At 41.7% G+C, this 12,934-nt stretch overlaps 2 protein-coding genes and 1 long non-coding RNA gene across 3 annotated transcripts; 2 read left to right on the top strand and 1 right to left on the bottom strand.

Annotated features, from left to right (window-relative positions):
* The first annotated feature begins 4,914 nt into the window (after positions 1-4,914).
* Positions 4,915-6,161, top strand: LOC27207920. The gene is made up of 6 exons (XR_005544617.2): positions 4,915-5,068; positions 5,178-5,276; positions 5,334-5,465; positions 5,546-5,723; positions 5,778-5,957; positions 6,023-6,161. It is a non-coding gene; the product is annotated as an uncharacterized LOC27207920 (long non-coding RNA).
* A 1,716-nt stretch (positions 6,162-7,877) lies between these two features.
* On the bottom strand, positions 7,878-8,890 carry LOC6725777 (ubiquitin-conjugating enzyme E2-17 kDa). The gene is made up of 2 exons (XM_002106740.4): positions 8,299-8,890; positions 7,878-8,197 (listed from the first exon to the last, which is right to left on the bottom strand). Exons 1-2 carry the CDS (start codon positions 8,776-8,778, stop codon positions 7,964-7,966), a joined length of 714 nt encoding a protein of 237 aa, XP_002106776.1. The 5' UTR covers positions 8,779-8,890; the 3' UTR covers positions 7,878-7,963.
* A 694-nt stretch (positions 8,891-9,584) lies between these two features.
* Positions 9,585-12,440, top strand: LOC27207538. The gene is made up of 2 exons (XM_016183221.3): positions 9,585-12,010; positions 12,082-12,440. The coding sequence occupies exon 1, from the start codon at positions 9,696-9,698 to the stop codon at positions 11,301-11,303; it is 1,608 nt and encodes a 535-aa protein (XP_016039080.1). The 5' UTR covers positions 9,585-9,695; the 3' UTR covers positions 11,304-12,010; positions 12,082-12,440.
* The last annotated feature ends 494 nt before the right edge of the window (positions 12,441-12,934 follow it).

Below are 12,934 nucleotides of genomic sequence, written 5' to 3'. Positions count from 1 at the left end.
ATTTAAGAGGCATTTGCACAGGAAAACACGGTTTGGATCAAGTTACAGTTGCATAAAATCATTTTAAATTCATTTATTTTTTATATTTAACATGCCAACTTTTCTCTGCCAGCAGACAAAACTAGACGAATTTTTGTTATAAATTTATAACGAGCTTAACTCACTTAACCTTCTTGTTAATAGTCTTTGATTTACCATTCCCGGATAAAATGAATTAATTTTTAATAATTTTCCTGCCCCCCTTTGATGTCAAAGGCTTACCATATGGGATAGTAAGTCCTGTTTTTGTGGGATGAGCAAGTTTTCGCTGTTGCAGCAGGCTATATCTGACATGTGGCATGCTGCAAGTTGCAAGTTGCATGTTGCATGTGGGTGTCACCGCCTGCGGTTGTTCTTACTCGGGATTAAGACGCTTTTCCACGTTGCTGGGGCTTTTTGAAAGGCCCCGGCTAGTGCGACATAATCTTCTTGCCACGCCCCCTTCGCGTGCCGCCCCCCTCTCTGGCCGCTTAACTTTTTCCACTTGCATTTTGGCCCCGCTTACAGGATATTATGGCAGCGCAAAAGAAGCAGCAGCAGCCGCGCATGTTGTGTGCGCTGTAAAAAGTTTTTAATTTTTCTTTTCAAACATTTAACTAAAAGAGCAAGTGCAGCGCCCCACCTACCCCTTCACCACACCAAAAAAAAAAAAAAAGAAGAAGTAAAAAAAAGAAGCAGAGAAAAGATTCCCCATTTTTTCTTGGGGCTGGCTGCCTTTGCCTTTTGCCAGCTTCCTTATAGAACTCATAACTTTGGCCTGGCAAAATATCATACGCATAAAACAACATACGATGCAATCTGCCACCGCCTTTGCCCCGCATTTTCCCACCCATCCCCCCCCTGCCCCACCAAACTGCATTTTCCACCATTCAGATTTTGCTGCGATTTTCCTGCTGGTTTATTTTTCTTTTAATGAAACAGTTGTTGCCTGGCGGCATTATGACGATTATTATTATTATGAGGCATGCAAAAGTTGCCGTTAAAGCATCGTGTAAAATAATATTTAGACGGCAACTTTCGAAAGGCTTTTCCAGCCCCACCACCCTCCCTCTCCCCTTCTCATTTTCACCCTGCGGCACGGCTTAATTAAATTTCAAGCAAGCCAAAAATCCAAGCGAAGACCGCCAAATGAAGAGCAATACCAAAACTCAATCCGATGTCGCTCCAATTGCACCACAAGCTTCAAGTTCTTCGCCAGAGTTGCTTGGGAAATCTCTCAAATTAATTGAGTCCGTAAAGCCTTAGTTTCGATGCTAGGTTAGCCAACTCCCTATACTCCGTACCCCATACCCCATACCCCACATCCCAAACTCCAAATCCCAATCCCAATCCCAATGCCATTCCCAATCCAACCTGATGAAGCCCTGGAAAATTCTTCAGCTGCACTCGGTTGACGAAATTAATTTTCCTTTGTTGAGGTTGAATTCTCATTGTGCGAATGCCATGAAATTCATCTACACAGTCCAGATTTGAATGCACTACGTAGTCATTTTGATGTGGAAGCCCTTGCCAGTCGGCAATTTCAATTGAGCAGGCAGTTCTCTTCCAGAGTGCAAAAGGGTCTCTTGGATATACACCCCGTACACAAATTGTAACCAAGTTGACAGAGGCCATTCGAATTTTTTACCTCAAAACTTCGATGGCTTCATAAAAAGAAAAGAAATGTCGAATTGAGACTTCAAAGTATACATCATTCAAAGTATTCAATGTATTAATCATTTGCAAAGGTGCATTATTTACATTGGAACATGAGTATAAAAATAGCAAATATTCTGTATTAACCATTTTTTATTTCCGGATTTTTTTTGAGTGTGCGCTCCCCAAAGCTAATTGGCTTTCGATGCTTGGTAATTTTTAAATGGCCAAAACTGTTGGATGGCTGGCCAAAATAAAGGTCCGGCCGAAACGTAAACCTTTGGACGTTCCGCCGGCATAATCATAATAGCTTTTCCCCCTCCCCCATTTCCCCCATGGACTTTTCCGACCGTCGGAAAAGTCTGTCTGGTGCGATAAGCAGCGAGTGCTTTTGTAGTCGCACTTTTGACAAACTACTACTCTCTCTGTGTCTCTTGATTGCCAAACAGGATGCGGGCCTCGTCCCGGCTCAGTCACACTGTCACCGGCAGAAGTCGTCGGTGCTCTAAAACAATTTGCCATTAACATTAATGACAGCAATCGGTGGGTGTTCATTATATTGCCCCGAAAAGGCAAACAGCCTGTCCATGCGACCATGCGGCCATGCGGCCATGTGGCCCTTATGATGACGTTACTCCACTGATGGACATGAATCTGTAATGGAATTCAATAAAAGCTGAGAGTGCAGAAACCGTTTGACACGGAATTCAATCGACTCCGGTCCTCCGGCGCTGGAAACTGCCCCAGAAATCGACAAGGGGTTTTCCCGGCCTTTTTCGGGGGCGGTCCTCGGTTGGGTTGGCTTTTCCGAGGCAATTCCGATGTGGGCGTGGGCATCGAAACTCATCAGCCGGACGCTTGTCGGGCTCATTTGTTAATTTTGTGCAATATCGGCGAGTGGCCATCGCCCTGTAGCCCGTTGGGTGCCTCGAAATCCCCCAATCCCCCAGTGCCCCAAACGTCCAGTCCTTGAATCCTCGAGTTTAAGCAGTCCGGACCATAGCCCATAGTCATCGGGAGAGGGGCGAGCGAAACATTTAACATGCGGCAATATTTATTGCCATGTGACACACGACAATGGGGTATATTAACTGGAAGGTGAATAGCTGAGTCGCCGGTAAGGGGAGTTTATTAATTTACGAGCACTCACTCCGGGTACTCATTTTATGCGCATAGTTTATCGGTTAAACTTACAATGATTACATATTTTTTGTATATTTATGTTAAATAACTATAGTATTAAACTTAACGGAATTTTTCTACCGCATATATTTACATTTTTTCAAACCTTTTTTTTATGTATCATTAATTGTTTTGGAAAGTATACGAGAGTTATAGAAATAGGCCTTATAGATTTGTTATTATTCAGAGAACTTGTTTCGGGCACTCGAAGTTTGATCGTTCGGTTAAGAAGCTCTGTGGATTCGAATTCGTATGTAAACTCAAATCGCCTTTGGATCATTAGCCATCACCAATTAGCTCGCCATGGAAATTGCAGCAAATGAGAATTGGATTGCAACGAGAGCACAGTTCGCGGATGTGGCATCATCATGTGCCCAACTCCTCCGAATTGCTCATCGTCCTCCGCGTCCTAATTAACCGCCCACTTGCAGCACACCCATTATGCAATGCGATTATCGACCCAAGTCGGTGCCATCCCACGTCCCATTTGCCACATCGCACATCCCACCATATCCCATATGCCCAAAACCCATCCGTATCCACATTCGAAGCTATGACGGATTGTCCGAGCTATTTGCCTGTTTGCCGGCAATCGCCAATCGCCAATTGCCAATTGGAATCGGGCGACTCTGTGGGATTAGCACGGGTGCGAATGCAGCGACGCCTGCGGCGGTTGACACATTTGGCGGTTGAGGGTTCAGTGGGTCCAGAGCGGACTGGAGGGCCAACGGGGGTTAATGAGAACAGGTGCAGGAAGCATGGACGAAGTCATCACTTGTGTGGTTTGCCCCTCTTGCAGCAGGAAAAGAACAAAGCCAGGGCTCAATTGTCTTCAAGTTGCATACGGATATGCCTGAATATAACTAGCGTAAAGTAAAACGGTTTAAAATAACCATACCTTATTGAACAAATAAATTAAGTTTAATAAATTGATAGTCAAATAAAAATATAGAGAATATGAATATGCAATATTTAAATAAATCCGATGAAACAAAGGGCATTTGTTCGTCGTTTTAAGTAAACTTCGCTGGCGACAGTGCCTAGCTGACTTCATTTTTAACGGTCAAGTTGTCTCAGTGCCACCAACTTGCTTTTATTGCATTCGCCCGGGAAGAAGCCATCCGATCCGATCCGATCCCATCCGAAGCGATGCGATGCGAATGGCCAAGGACTTTGACGTCCAGCCCGGATGTCGATTCCAATAAACGGGAATCGGGACAGGCGTTAAGCTGCGAGAGCTCTTTATGTACTACTCAGTGCGTATGTTGTGCTGTATGTGCACCATATGTGGGTGCTGTGGGTGGTTGGGTGATTGGGTGGTTTGCTGTCCTGGCACTTTAATTAATTTCTTTAAGTTCATTAACGTTTGACTTGTCGGGGAATAAGGGACAGACAAGCGGCAGACAGGCAATGGGCGGTGATATTGGAAAGGCACTCGGCACTTTGATGACATTGTTGGCCAGACTCGGTATCCCAGGGATATTCGTTGGGGATGGATGCGGAGGAGTTCTCCTGTCACTTGGGCTATGCGTTTATCACCCAGAATTCATGAAATTGCTGTGCGTTCTGGCATTTCCGCTAAATGACAGTATCAATATTGTCACTTGTAGCCACGACGGAACGGAAATGGCGCATTGCTATATTAACATTCGTAGGAGTTACGGAATATTCGTTTTCATTTTGCAGCTATAGAATCTCATATATATACCTTTATAACCAAGTTAAATTTCTTGGTAAATATAAAGTTTTTGCCAAAGATAATAATAATAATAAATTATGTATATACATTAACCTTGCTGCATATATAATACCATTTATTTAAGACTAGAGTAAATAGGTACTTAAATAGTAAGTAAGCTCATAGTCAAGAAGCGTTAATATTGGGATAGCAATACGTTCTTTAGTGAAAAAAATTAATTTAATAAAGTTGAATACTCTGTGCAAATACATATACATATGCATAACTTTATAAACCATTATGCAGCAATGAATTTCCGGATTTGGTCATGGCCAACTGCCTACATACCGCTTAGAAATTCCTGATCACATTGTCCTTGGAACTAATTTCATCGAACAAACGGAGCTGTCAAATCCATGTACCCCTGCCCGACCCGAGATATATTCAGTTTGCCACCAGAGCTCGTCTGGAGCACAACTCGTTTCGGAAAAATAAAAATGTGAAAAAAACACAAAATTCATAGTAAAGCGACGGGTGAGTTAAAAGTTTCGGTTCGATTCAATTCGGTTTCCCAGAAAAAAAAGAACAATTTTAAAAAAATGAAAAAAAAAAACCAAAAATTAATGAAATATTTTTGTTTTAGAATTTATTGGTTAACTTTCCGAGTTATTACATCCAAACAAACACGTACAGATAATGCAGTTTATTCGAATAAGGAAATAACACGAAATTAGTGCAGTTGGTATGTATGGGAACTCCCACTTTCAAGCCATAAACTAAACTAATTGCCATCCGGCAGATACACAAGATAGCTGCTGCTACCGCAGATATAATCACATGTGCAAACACATTTACTGGATACTCATCCCATCCCAAATTTAGTTGGTCTGGCTAAAATGCAAACTAATCAAGATCGTTCTGCCTACACTTGGTTAATTAACAGTCTGAACAACCTATGATAGGTTTGTTCAACTATCACACTCAATTGCATTAATCGGATTGCTTCCACAGATAAAATGTTTTTCAATTCGATGGTACCAGTCCCGTTGGACGAGAGGATTGCATCGTTTTGGACACAAATGTTCTCTTGCCTGTTCTGCATACACCATGCTATTGGATTATCTGAAATGCAAACTAATCAAGATCGTTCCGCCTACACTTTGTTAACAGTCTGAACAACCTACGAGAGGTTTGTACATCTGAATTATCACATTCAATTGCATTAATCGGACTCTTTTCACAGATAAAACGATGGTACCAGTCCCGTTTGACGAGAGGATTTCTTCGTTTTGGTTACAACTGTTGCTAACATATTGCTTGCCTTGCCCTCATCCTCATACGCTAATGGACTGCCTCGCCTCTCTAGGATTAGTTGGATTGCCCCAAATGCAAACTAATGAAAAGATCGTTCCGCATATTCAAGGTTAATTGATAGCCTTTCGATCATGTGAACTATAATCAATTGCATTAATCGAACGGCTTCCACAGGTAAATCTAATTCAAACTGTTGTTACCGGTCCCGTTGGACAAGAGGATTGCATCGATTTGATGCTCCGTCGTGCCAAGTGCCCAACATTCACATTTCGCTTGTCATTGTCTGAATAAACGTTGTTCGTCGATTGGAAAAGTTTTAGATCTGGGTTAATCCTGCGCTTCAGGGGGTCCTGGGCAATGCGTACCAGTGCGCATGTAGTAGCTTCTGATCCATCAAGCAGAGGAATTTAATAGGCTCTTATAATATCGAGAAGAATTCCATTGGCGTTCTTTGGTCGCACATGTATATCATAATCGTACTTCTCATTTGGCCCCGTAGGAAGGCGTCGAACGGAGTCGTCTTAATGAAATTCTGTGAATATAGCTTGAAGGCGGGTGTAGTACGTGAAAATAATCGGTATTTTGATCAAAACATTGGAAATAATGCTACCAATAAAGAATGTCATACCTCGTTGAGTTTGTTTTTTAAATCCCAATCGATTTGCATTCAAGTTTGGGAATTCTAGGATTTTTTAATTTTTCGCAAATTTTGATGATGGTACCCCTTACAAAAAATGCAAAAATTTGGCCAAAATTTTATTTTACAAAATCAGTCTAACAGTGAAAGGTGTTGTTAGTATTGGTTATAAGGAGTATAAAATGGTAATACTTTTTGCTGTGAGACCATTTTTAGTCAAGTTATAGCCAAAAAAGCCAACTTGAAAATTGAGTTTTTTATTAAAAATATTTTTCCAGATTTTTTGTGAAAAAATAATCGGTATTTTGATCAAAACATTGGAAATAATGCTCCCAATAAGGAATGTCATACCTCGTTGAGTTTGTTTTTTAAATCCCAATCGATTTGCATTCAAGTTTGGGAATTCTAGGATTTTTTAATTTTTCGCAAATTTTGATGATGGTACCCCTTACAAAAAATGCAAAAATTTGGCCAAAATTTTATTTTACAAACTCAGTCTAACAGTGAAAGGGGTTGTTAGTATTGGTTATAAGGAGTATAAAATGGTACTACTTTTTGCTGTGAGACCATTTTTAGTCAAGTTATAGCCTAAAAAGCCAACTAGAAAATTGTCTTAAATCAGTCAAATGTTAAATGCTTTGAGCCAAGTGATGATTATTATGATGCTCATCGAAAAATGTTGGATTTTTTTTATCATAGCCGTTTTCGTCTATAAATTTTGTCATAAAATAATCATTTTGCGTTTAATATTTTCTTAAACCTTAGTGTTTCTTTTTGCTGGCAGGGCATTAATTATGTCTGCCTTTCGCGCTTTCTGCTTAGTGCCACATGAGCATTAAAGATGGTCGGCTTGAATATTTAAATATTTTGAGGTGATCAATTGAGGTGACCCCGATGTGCGGCAACCCTTTTTTGTCCATGGTCCTTTGAGCCCGTGTCCTGTGTATCGTTGATGGCCTGCATCGCCATCTTGGTGGGATTCGGTGTGGGCGTGGAGGTGCTGGCATCCTTAAACCGTTCGCGTTCCAATTCATTTTTCAAAGCTAACCAAAAGCAACCCACCCACGCTTCCATTGGGCCGTGGATGTTTTTCCAACGTTCATTTTTTGGCATCTCATGAATATTCATAGACATGAGCGGCCAAAGGACCGCGTTGGCCTATCTGACACAGTCAGCATTCCTGGTGGGGAGGGGGGTCAGGAGGAGGACCTCGACGACCAGGCGGAGCAGGGTGGGCAGGAGGTGCTGGCACATTACGCTGGGAGTATTTTGAAAACTGCTTGCCTTGAGGAGGCATTTTTGAACAGGGTCAAAGGGCAGGAGAAGCTCTCAACTGGCTTACATTTGTGGGCGCCCTTCAAAAACGCCATTAAAGCGAAGAAAGTGGTATCATTTTTGTATAATGCGTTTTGATATGTTTATTTTATAATGGTATTTAAGGTTATTAGGTTAAATTTGATTGGTTACTTTAGTCACTGCTAATTTTCTTGCTGACCTGGCATTGAATTTTCTTCTTGGTTTTGCTCATTATGCTGATCCGCATCCTTTTCTCTATTCTTATCCTGAGCCTTGGTCATCGCAAACAGCTTGGTCCAGTGTCTAGCAATTTTGTCGTGCTCCCTGCGATTGGTCTTGTACTGATCGGCAATGCACATGACTAGTGGATCATCTGGATTGCACTCACTCATTAGCACGTAAATAGAAAGTAGAACCTAGGGAAAAATCCAAAAATGCTAGTAACCTTCTACCAAGAGACTCGATAGTAAACTAACTACAGAGATAATATCTAAGGAAACTGAAAAATCGAACCCACCTTGGCCACATTCATCACAGGGGACCATCGTTCGCCGAGGACATCCAGGCAAATGGCGCCGCGACTGTCCACGTTGCAGTGGTATATCCGGGTGGTGAACCGAATGCGTGGCGCCCGGAAGGGATAGCTGGCCGGAAATCGTATATCCAGCCGGAAGTGACCGCCTTCGTATACGGAGCCAACTGGCCCGTTCACACCTGCCGTCCAGTGAAGAAGATCCCCGTGATGCAAATCGGCGGAGCAATTCGGAGGCGGATTTTTCCGAATGTCCTGCAGTTCGCGCTTAATTCGCACCACACAACCAGTGAGTGGTGCCTCGGTGGATTTTCCCGATGGACTTTGACTGGTGCTGGGTGCTGTCTCTTCTACGGAGCTGGCCACACTGGCTCTCGAGAGCACTTCTGGTTCGACCTCCACATCAACCGCGGCTTGGGCTTCCGTTTCCATTTCCGGTTCTGAATTCACCGGATTGCTGGACATTTTGGCGATTTCGAGTCCCGATTTCTTACTTTAATTTTGTGTGGGTTTCATGTTTCCAGCCAACGCACAGGGCTGTAATGATTTTAGTCTAAAGATCGTTGAACTTTATTCAAAGGCTTGCTTAAATGGGTGACAGAAACCAGGAAGTAAGAGTCAATCGGATTTTGGTAATATACGTTTGCGAATAAAGGAAAATATAGGCGTAAATCTAGATAACATAAATAATTTATATTAATATTTATACACTCAGAGAAAAAATCGAACGATCATAATTTGAGTATTTTCGATCTCAAAATCTAGCCAAGATCGCATCATGATCAGCATATTCAGATCAAGATCGTACCATTCTCAGGTATCATCGATGTAACGTTGAGGAATCATTTGATACCTTCAAAGAATCATCACATACTAGTATGAAACAGGCAGAATGAATCGTTACCGACTTATTAAGTATATATATTCTTGATCAGGATCAATAGCCGAGTCGATCTAGCCATGTCCGTCTGTCCGTATGAACGTCGAGCTCTCTCACGAACTAAAAAAGCTAGAAGAGATCACCATACAGATCCTAGAGAATAAGACAAAGATTCATATCCTTCCGCTCTCTCTAATTTTTTCCGCTTTCCCCTCACGACCGCCCATCTTCCACTATCTTAACCACGATACTGTTTCCGATTGAAAATATCGACATTGAGCACGTTTTCGTCTCGAAATCAAGAAAGTTTCTTCTCGTTAGAATAAGTCGTGCAACTGAGTACGCTGAGCACAAGCTTTCTCTCTCTCAAGCTCTCAATTTGTCTGGGTATTCATTCCACTTACAAAATTGACTTACACTAGTCGAATAGCAAAACGATAAGACATTATACACTAAAATAACACAATATACATACATATTTTTCGATCTTTTTAAATTCATTATGAACTGTGGGCTGTGCCGTAAGCCCACTATAACGCCGTTTTCAGCGTTGCAACAGTTTCGCGTGTGTGTTTGCCTGCGGGAGCACTATCAGTGTTTGGAATGCGATAAAAGAGAGCGTTTTAAATGTGCTTTGTGCGGCCTTGCAACATTCGTGATCCACCTTGACCTGGAATTCGTCTTCGATGACGTCTGCAGATCAATGATGGCAACCCAAAACCCTGGTGAGATTAGAAATAGTGGCAATGATAGTGATAGTGCTGTCGAGATCCGTGGACAGCGCAATACCCGAAAATATTCGACCCCCAGGGACAGGGGTCGATCTCATTCGCTTTTTTCACCTAGGATGACCACTCTTTTACACAAAAAGAGAAGTTCTTCCATGTACTGTACAAAGGATTGGCATACCCAGAATGTTCCTCGTTCCCAAGAAAAGACCACCAAGAAAGTGAAGGGCACATTGACGGGTCGACGGATTGATACAAGAGAGAAATGCGTTGAGGAATCAAGACTATGTTTGCCTAATTTGCCTTTGAAGAAAGACGAAAGTGAGATGATCCCTTTGGCACGTTGTTCTACCACGATGCAGGAACCAAAGAAACCCATTAATGATGTGGACTCCTATGCCGCTGAAGGGATGCGTTTGCAAATGGGTGCTCCCTATGAAGTAAACAAATCCGTAGATCCAGTAAGTAAAGATATTGCAACTAGGGATATAAGATCATATACTAAGGAAGAAAGACGTGCACTACTTCAATATGTTAACGAAATATGTAGCTTCTCCGATCTACATGCGAAATATTTAGTATTTGGATGTCAGTTTCTGACCAACCGACGACATATGGAATGGCTGTCATCGGAACCTAAACAACGATTTGCCTGTAGTGGTATACCCATAGTTCGACGAGTTTTATATACTTGCTCAAATTCCATTGAACGGCATTGTGAACTAATCGAACTTCCAAACGATTTTGATAATAATCGTTTTTCCGGAGATGCTTTAGCATTTCCATTTATTCGCTTGGAAAAGACACAATTACTAGCCAAGTGTCCGGATCAAAAATGTCAAGAACCTCTCTTTGTGTACAACATCGCTTTTCATCTGACATCTAAACACAGAAATTGGCTTGTGAAATATTTGGAATTAAATACCCCATTTACTTTTCAATTGGATCTTAAGGTTACAAGCGAGAGCGTAAAATGTCATGCTGTAATACAATTGCAAAATGTGCTTTTTGAATATTCCAAGTATGGATCTAACCTATCCCTCACCATAATGAGTAGGCATGTGCAACTGAGTGAAATTATGGGAAACTGCCAACCGGATCAGCAATTAACATTGATTTGGGTAGCAACTACAATGTCCAAAACATTTCCCATGATAGTAAACTTGACTTTGTGGTCAACGGGTGGCGATTATCCCATAAGTACGATATCCTATACTGGAAAACCCTTTGATATTAAGCAGTCCATTCGACCCTATCATTTGATCAAAAGTGGTAGGGTCATTATACTAACGGCCAAACAAGCTGAAGCACTCACTCAAAAATGCAATAAAAAGGTGGGCATTCAGTTTATCGCCAGGATGGCAAAATTATCAGAATTCTAAATTTGCAAATATTAACGCATGAAAATCATAAAAGACATAACTCAAAACACGGAATACTTGATATACATGATGATCCTATTTTCTTTGAAGTGACATGTAATTATTTTTTTATTGGCTATCTGCATTTGTACAATGTAAATGTATTACCTAGACTTTTATATCCTCTTCGGTCTTAAGCATTCTTTAATCGAATTGGCTTCTTTCTACGTACTTCTTTTGCATTTTTCGCGCTGTCTCTTTTGGAAAATTAGGAAAGTGAGAAAACAGCACAGGATGATGTGGCCAGGACGAAACAGGAGGGAGAATAGATCTAAGGAAAGCGACACTCAATTTGCGAAATGCAATAAATTGAATGAAAAGTGTGAAAATGAAGAGGAGTCATCAGCATCGGCGACAACACTAACGACCAAACAGAGACAGACAGTGGAGTGAGCGAGATAGATGGAGATAGAGCTTGGCGCTAAGAAAGCCAGAAAATGTAAATGAAAATTCAAGAAAATTTAATAATAAAAACATCAGCATAAAGTGAAACGCATAAAATCCAATGAAATGTAAAAGGCGCCCGCTGGACCTTCTTCCTGTTGTGTTCATGCTTGCCGTCTCTTTCTATACCCTATCGCCCGTCTCCTTCCAGCGCCGTAGAGACAATGGCGTATGCAGTGGTCAAAAAGTATTTTGAATACATTTTTAAGATGGGAAATTAAAAAGTAAGTTAAAATATACCACATCGAATATCTTTTCACTAAAATTCTTGCAAATTGTAATATTGTCTTTATAGTTTTTAAGTTGAAAACGGTCTGCAGGGTTATTGTTAAACTTTAGAGGATTGATTTTTAGGACACACAACTTTTGGATTCCACCCTCTTGAATTATTCTTACCTAAGCCCCTGGACGGATGTATGTGGAAAATAGCGTCGGGTAATCACATTTCTCTGGCATAGTATGGCAGTGTGGCAGTGTCCTGCAGCCAGCAGGATATGCTCAATTGAACATGTTGATTGCTGACAGCGCGTCCTGACCCACCGACCCACCGACCCACCGAATCCGCTCGCCCACCGACTCCACCCAACGCACAGCACCACACCGCACCACTGCAAATGAGGAGTCAATTGAAAATCAAGTTAGAGCTGGCTTTAATGGAATTAGTTCTACATGGCAGCGAGGCATCTGCGAGATGCAAACGCAAAAGCAAACTCGAGCTCAATAGCAAAAGCACCCAAGGATGTATGCGAACCAGGCATTATAGTATAGCTCCGGAAGTTCCACTTACTTACCTCTGAGTATCTGTGTGAGTGGATGGATGGGCGAATGAGTGGGTGGCTGGAAAGTGGTGTGCCGAGTGGGGGTGGGCGGCACACCTAGGCAAACATTTAAATGGAGCTCGATTGGAGCGCTGGGAAGCGTTGAAAAGCGTGTAAATGAAATTAGAGAGCTGCCACACCCACAAGGCTAGCCAACGCCCCATCACGATGGCACTAGTTTTTAGCCCCGCCAACAGCAAACACGGTATGAAAAATGGGAATCCTGGACAGAAGATAGGGGCCTGAACGATAGGCACTTTCCACGCTTAAATGAAGCATAACAAACTGGACAATGGTTTTAATCAAGTATTTTAAATTAATTAATAAAGA

The sequence above is a fragment of the Drosophila simulans genome, chromosome X, assembly GCF_016746395.2.
Source record: "Drosophila simulans strain w501 chromosome X, Prin_Dsim_3.1, whole genome shotgun sequence".
NCBI classification, from domain to species: Eukaryota; Metazoa; Arthropoda; class Insecta; order Diptera; family Drosophilidae; genus Drosophila; species Drosophila simulans.
This window is presented reverse-complemented; position numbering and strand designations above follow the sequence as displayed.